General features: G+C 44.1%; 1 protein-coding gene across 2 annotated transcripts in view; it reads left to right on the top strand.

The window, feature by feature from the left end:
• Positions 1-1,408: 1,408 nt before the first annotated feature.
• The window catches only part of CA8 (carbonic anhydrase 8), a 49,518-nt gene continuing 43,367 nt past the window's right edge, over positions 1,409-7,559 (top strand). The window contains exons 1-3 of one of the 2 annotated variants that reach the window (XM_057426179.1): positions 1,409-1,523; positions 1,830-2,021; positions 5,911-6,035. In XM_057426179.1, coding sequence (XP_057282162.1) covers positions 1,445-1,523; positions 1,830-2,021; positions 5,911-6,035 — 396 coding nt within the window. In that variant the 5' untranslated portion in view covers positions 1,409-1,444. The remainder of the gene's footprint in view (positions 1,524-1,829; positions 2,022-5,910; positions 6,036-7,559) is intronic. The other variant, XM_057426180.1, reaches the window with a different exon arrangement.

Below are 7,559 nucleotides of genomic sequence, written 5' to 3'. Positions count from 1 at the left end.
AGTCCTCCCTCTACTTCTGTCTCACTTTCACAGTGGTGGTAATTTCTACTCCCGTGCCAACACTACATCTTGTATATTCTGCAGGAGAAGTTGAAGCCACACTCCTGGACGTGGCCTAAATGAAGGGGTCACTGTAAAAAGTGTGGAGGCCACAACCCTTCTTCAGAACAGAAGCGACAGAGATGAACTCCCACACTTACTCAGTGGCTCCCTTATCCTCATTGAGGGCCTCCGTCCCTCTTTAGAAGGGGCAGAGTTCTGTGGTGTGAAGAGGAACCTCAGAACTGCAGAATGGCTGAGACTGGAAGGTATGTCTGGAGATCACCTTGTTCAAATGACCTGCTCAAGCAGGGCCACCCAGAGCAAGTTCCCCAGGACCGTGTTTAGGTGAGTGTCTCCCGGTCTGGAGACTCTACGACATCCCAGGGCAACCAGTGCCAGTGCTCGGTCACTCTTACAGCAAAAAGTGTTTCCTGTTGGGAACTTGCCAAGTTTCAGCTTGTGCTGTCACTGGGCACCACAGAAAAAGACTTGGCTCCATCCTCTTTACATCTTCCCTTTAGGTATTTGTACATATTGATATGATCCCACTGAACCTGCTCTTCTCCAGGCTGAACAGCCCCAGCTCTCTTAGCCTTTCCTTGCAGGAGAGGTGCTCCAGTCCTTTAACCATCTTCATGGCCTTGTGCTGGACTCTCTCCAGTACCTCTACAGCTCTCTTGTACTGGGGAGCCCAGAACTGGACACAGCATCCCAGGTGTGGCCTCACCAGTGCTGAGCAGAGCAGCAGGATCACCTTTCTCCACCTGCTGTTATCGCTTTGCCTAATGCAGCCCGGTACCATTCATGTTCTTTACGGCAAGGGCACATGGCTGACTTACGGTCAGTTTAGTGCCCACCAGGTCCCACAGGCCCTTCTCTGCCAAGCTGCTTCCCAGCTGGTGGCTCCGAGCCTGTACCCATGCCTGGGCTGCTCCTCTCTAAGGGCAGGGCTTTGTCCTTCCCCTTGCTTGAAGCTGCCCCCACCGGGTGTCCCCGCGGGTACAGACCTCCTGTGCCTAGCCCGAGGGGCAGCGGGAGATGCGGAAGCCCTCACCCAGGCGAGGGGAGCAGCCCGCAGGGGAGGCGAGGAAGACGCCTGGAGGACCGGGGAGCAGAGGCCCGGGGGACATCAGCCTGGGCTGCAGCTCCCGTGGTCGCCCGGTGCCCTCTCCACCATCCGCCACCTTTACCCCTCGCCCACCTCTCCTCGCCTCGCCTCGCCTCACCTCGCCGCGCCGCTGGGACAGCGACCGGCTCCCGGGGCCCGCCCGGCGCTCCTGCTCCACCACACGACGACACCCGCGGGAGGGGGGAGGGCCGAGGCACGGCGCGGAGAGCAGGCAGCCCGCCTCGCCCCTCGCACAGACACACGCACACAGGGCTCCTTGCAGGGCGTCCGCCCATGGCCGACAGGAGCCTTATCGAGGGCGACGAGCCCTTCCACCGCAGGGAGGAGGCTCCGGAGTGGGGGTACGAGGAAGGTGAGGAGCGGGCGGCGGCGGCGGCGCTGCTGGGGACAAACTTTCTCCGTGGCCGATAAGGGGAGGAGGAGGTGGCCGTGACAGGACTTGGGTAGCGAAGCAGAGGAAAATCGGCCTCTGGCCGCCCCGAGCAGGGAAACGCCGGCCCGCAGCGGGCGGCGGGTCCGTGGCCGCCTGCGGGAAGGCAGCGAGGGGCGGCGGAGGCGCAGCGCTATCTCCGGTGGGTAGCAGCGGGGCGGGCGGCAGGGTCCGGCTGTCCCGGAAGCCGCCGGTTGTCCCCGTTAACATCTTTCCCTTGTGCCTCAGGCGTGGAGTGGGGGCTGATTTTCCCCGATGCTAACGGGGAGTACCAGTCGCCTATTAACCTGAACTCGAGAGAAGCTAAATACGACCCCTCGCTCCTGGAAGTTCGTCTGTCACCAAACTACGTAGTATGTCGTGACTGTGAAGTGATCAACGATGGGCATTCGATTCAGATTGCCCTGAAGTCAAAATCAGGTACGGTGAAACACGGCCTTTGCTTTCCCCCTAAACCTTGGGTTGCCTTGAGACCGGCTGTGCTTGTGTCCCGGAGTATGGGAACAGCAGCTGCTCCCAGCAGCTCGTTCGACATGGGCTGTGCTGGTAAGAGTGTTGCTGTTGACTTCAGTAGGAGAAGGAGCAAGCTTTGCAATGGGAGATGCAAGTTTCAGTGCCAAACTCCGGATGATGGTCAGCCAGATTGCTTCAGAGCATGCCTAGAATTTCCTCTTATAGTGGTGTCATCTAATTCACTGGCACTAACAGCTGTCTGCAGTCAGAAGAAGCAGTCCAGACTACTGCTAAGACAGTGTGATGCCCAACTATTGTACAGCTGGAAAAATTTGGCCTTGGTCCAAAGACTGCACAAGTTAAAAGAACTTTTTCCATTGATGGGAGTGGGTTCTGAATACTAACTACGGAACTGGGCAGCTTAAGCTAGATACTCCAGTTATACATGCTTACAATATTGATGAAGAGCAGGTAGCAAAGCAGTCCTCATTTCTTAAAGGGTTTTTTTTTTTGTGTCATTCATCAAATGAGAATCAGAAGCAAATAATAAAAATACCAATTCCTGCTTAAGTGAAATTGCAGTGTCTCATTGAGATCTTTCATCTGGGTAAACTCTTCTGTGTGAAGGAGACAGCTGTCAAGAAATTAGGGAGAAAAAAAGTCTGTTGTGCTTTCCAGCACTGTGGTAGTTCTTACCATGCGTTTGTAAGAGCATCCAACTTATTCTAACCGGTATTAGCTAGTAACAGCCTTCTGGGGGCATTTAAACAGCTGAACATTGTCAAACCATGAGGCATTTGAACTTTTGTTTCCTTTGGAGATCCCAGTAGTCCTTGGAGCTACAGCTGTGCTGAGAGTGAGGGAGTCAGTTCAGTGTTACAATGAATTTTTTAAAAAGGAAGGGTTTCTTATTTTATTGATGGTGATGCTTTATTTTACATTTTCCTTTCTATGACAAATTCCATGTATTATTCTAACACAGAATATTTCTTTCCATAAAATTGCACAGATTTCCAACAGGACAGAAATTTTGTTCTTCCAGTCAGTTTTACTGCCTTCATCAGAAGCAGAGCTCTTTTCCCAGGGATTAAGGTTCTCTCTGCAGGATCTGGAAGGTTCTTAAATTCTCATGTGGAGGAAGTGAGAGTGACTGCAAACAACATGATAATTTGCATGCCACAGTGCAACTCCTTGAACCCTACCTTCCCAAGGGCAGTTTGTAACTTAGTGGGACCAACACACCAAAATGCATGTGCAAAACCATTGGAGACTTAGGAGAGGGAAGTGCTTCTTTTTAAACTTGAAGGTAGTGTGATGCCAGACTGACGCATCCTCAAATATAAGAAAATGTGAGATAGAATAAAAGTTTACAACAGAAGTATGGAATTATGATTTAGGAAATCTTGTTTTAATTTCAGCTTTCCTTTAGATTCCATGTTCCATAATGTTTCATTCTCCATTTGTAAACTGGGGATAATTTTTCCATTTCTTTGAGGGGGAAGACAATGTTATCCCAGCCAAGAAGAGAAGAGTTAATAAGCTGTGTTTGACCTAGTATTTTGGCCAATTTTCAGGGATTGCGGAAAATCCTGCAGCTTCTTTTCCTCACAGGGGATCTCTGATGACAAATCCATTTAGCCAGATTATTTTAATGGGAACTGTAGAGCACTAAATACTTTTGAAATTCTGTCCAATTAATGTGCAAGAGATCCTCATCTATTGTAATGCTAACAGTCAATGCAAAACTTCTTTGTGGAAAAAAATAAACTGATTAAGATACATATTAGAAATCAATTTGTCATTACTGGTGATTGATTTTATCCTTTAATTCAGGACACACAGTCCATCTGGAATTCCCAAATCCTTCTCATTATTTAATTGCAAACATTTTTGCAGGCTGCCTCCAGTTTGATCATCGTACATGTGTTATGCATTAGGTGGAAGAAGCATGACCAACTGTGTAATGGAATTGTGTACTGAAAAATACTTTAGAGAAAATCCTACTAACAAAGAACCTTCTCCTAAGCCAGCAGTGGATTGCACAGTGGATGATGATTTCAGAATAATTTTCTACTGAGGATCAAAACTTGCTGAAAGGCAAAGTGAAGTTAAACATTTTTCATGCATTGACAAGGATCAAGATTGGAGGAGAGGCAAAGGAGAGATAAACATGCTTCATGCATTGAAATACATTTATCGCGGGATCAGTGTTATAATTTAAGACTCAGAAATAAACTCTTTGAAGCTCCTGGAGTTCCAGAACTGCATCATATAGAGAACATTTATTCTGGTTGCACCATCTCTAGGAACAGGATTTTAAAACAGAGAAAATGTTCTGTTGTCCTAAGAAATAACACTAAAGAATATCATCTTTCTTTTTATTTGTTCAGATTTCCCCAAATACTTCAGTTTGTTGTTTCCCTCAATGTTCACCAGATCTGTAGGTTTTCCCTGTAGGATATAGGTACAAATAGAATACAGATGTAGCAAGTTTAATCTGGATCTATAACTACATTTGTAGCTGGTTAGATGAGTTATGAAAAATTATTAAAGGAGGATTAATTGGAATATTTTACTTGTTTCTCCAGTGTAATTGCTTATGAAACCTGTAACTGATCAGTTTTCTTTCAGTTTTTTTTTATAGTTCTGTACATTTGCTTTTGTGTTTGTACAGTTGCAATATGTTTTCATTGTTAAATTATGTTTTAGTTGTGTACTGTGCCTTGTGCTCTAAACTAAGGCTGTTTAGTTTTGTGTGTCAAAAGAACTTTATGTTATGTAACTTTAATTCCCTAAAGCTGTAGGTTATGCAATTAACTAATCTGTATCAATCATCTGAGATTGTAAAAGATTCATTCAAAGTCTATGAAATGTAAGCTATAATTTAATGGATTCTGGGGAAGACTGTGAATGCCCTCAAGTAAGATCATCCTTAACTAGAAGCCAATATTCAGTGATTTCAGGGGGAAGTTCCCTACAGCTTGTGGAATAATATTTGGTCTGAAGCAGATTCAGAAATGCCAGGGAAAAGGTTCCATTGGTTAATTCCAGAGTAGATTTGGCCTCACAAGGTACAGTTGCTTGTTTTTACTACTTATGGTGGAAGTCTCTGTTAGTGTGCAAGTATCAAGCTACTAAATATTTTTGTTTTGTGTGTATGTGTAGCAATTGTGGGCAGAAGTTTTTTAAGAAATACCAGATGTTTAAAAAAACGAAGTAAAAAAAACCCTAAACAAACCAAACCATGGCTGCCTAGAAGTTGTTTTTAAGTAAATGAGCTATGTTGTTGCTACTGTGTGTAGGTTGATTATATTTGGATATGGAAGCATTCTGTATCTCAGAGGCTTGATAGGTGGTATATGCCTGAGAACCTTTGCCTACCAAAATATTGGCAATCAAAAGCTTTCTACTAGTTTCTGTGACTGACAGCAAATACAGGTGATGGAGATTAAGCATCTGGACAAGTTGAAGGTAGTTGCCAGTTCAGTTTAGAACCCCTGCCATCTGTTTAGAGCACACAGGTACTGTCTTGATAAACGCAATAAACATATTCACTGTTGTGACTGATAAAGGTACGTTTGTATTTTGTGTTATGACCAGCTGTTCTACCTCATAGAACAAAGAGTGCAGCATGATAGCAATTACACTGTTGGTTGCAACTGCCTGAATTCAGGTTCTCTACTGGCATGGTATTTCAAAAGCGAAGATACAAACTCTGTCAACTTTACTGTTCCCTTCTCTAGTACTGTTTATAATAAAGAAGCTTGCAGCAATTTCTGCATTGTATTTGGAGAATATATTTGGTGGCTTCTCTGCTTTGAAAACCAACTTCCTTACCATTTGTCTTCTTTCCCAGTGTTAATAGGGGGACCATTACCTCGAGGACATGAGTTTGAACTACATGATGTTCGATTTCACTGGGGGAGAGAAAATCAGCGTGGTTCGGAACACACAGTTAATTTTAAGGCATTTCCCATGGAGGTAAGAGAGACACTGCATTGCAATGCAAAAACTAAATGCAAAAGATTTTTCTTTCATAACCTAAATTCCTGGTAGTTGAAAAGAGTTTCTTTTAGCTCCCCATTTTATTGCTTTGTATTTCCACAACAAAGTTATCTTGCTGAGGTGTGCTTTAGTGCAGGTAAATTAGGACATGCATCTGTAATAGAATGCCTCCAGCACTCATCAGATTGTATGATTAATTGGTCATAAAGTTAACTTGCAGAATTATTAACTTCTGTCTTAATAATATTAGTGTTCTAACAAGATCTGCCATTTCAACACTTCCTGTGTCACCTTGACTAATAGCTATAGATGGGGAGAACTAGCCACTGGAAATACTTCCATGGTGAATAATAACAACCTAGGTAAATTTGGAGTAAGTGTAGAGCAATTTGTTTATGAAATAGCATTACATACCTGAAATTTGAAGATTATGGGATATTCTTGGTTATGTTCCATTATAACTCAATGAATTACAAAATTAGGAACACAAGCAAAGTGATAATGCAGTCTGAAAAAATTAATCTGGTCATGAGATGTCATTTTGGGCTCCTGGGCAACCCAGGGACCTATTTCTCCTGCCCTCCAGCAGCCATCTATCATACTACTTCACATCCCACTGTCCTATTGCTTACATTTGTCATGGAGTGGCTTGGAGTATCCCTTAGACTCTGGGCTGTGAGATCTGATACCCGCTGCGTTGTTTGGCGACTTTAGCTTTGCATCTTTTATTTCATTTGTTGTGCACTATTGGTTTTAAAGAAATTCAAGATTTTTTCAGAGTTCTATGAATTATCCTTGCTTTATTTATCTATCATAATTGCCCAGGAGCCTGAAACTCTGTTTACTTTTTCTCTGTGTGGGTCAGTGCTAGAAATTTGTTACTGTAGCATTATATTCACAGGTGCCAGACTGGAATAAAACCGCTATATGGAAAAGGATATAAAAAGTATTAGAGTAGGTATTGCAGACCTAAGTGTAAAAAGTCTGTGGACTTACACCATCAACTTAATTCTTAGGGTTGTTCAGGTACTTTCTTTAAGAGTTGTGGGTCAGAGCCTGGTCTCTGCTGTTCACTATTTTGCACTGGTCCATCACACCCCCCCATATATAAAATCACTCATAGGGGCTTTGCAGGTTGAATTGAGGCAGATCATAGAATCATAGGATCATTTAGGTTGGAAAACACTGTTAAGATTATCAAGTCCAACCATTAACCTAGCACTGCCAAGTCCACCACAAAACCATGTCCACATCTGCATGTGGATCCACTTTGCATGTTGATTTCAGCACATCATAGCAGTGCAGGAGAATTACTTGAATGGGGAAGACTCATCAACAAAAGAGAAAGCAGAAGATTCATCTCTTCATCTTGGTTACCTGGCATATTATATACAACATGATTTTTATGGGCGTTAAGACCTTCAGGATACTGCAGTGTTCTCCTGAGGGAGGAGTAGTTTGCTCATTATGAAACACCTCTGCATAGTGCTTTTCCTCAAG

This window comes from Pezoporus wallicus, unplaced genomic scaffold (genome assembly GCF_028554395.1).
Source record: "Pezoporus wallicus isolate ANWC-B61680 ecotype Strahan unplaced genomic scaffold, APGP_CSIRO_Pwel_v1 contig_4131, whole genome shotgun sequence".
In the NCBI taxonomy this organism is placed as follows: Eukaryota; Metazoa; Chordata; class Aves; order Psittaciformes; family Psittacidae; genus Pezoporus; species Pezoporus wallicus.
The sequence above is the reverse complement of the archived record's forward strand: the minus strand, read 5'-3'. Positions and strand labels throughout refer to the sequence as shown.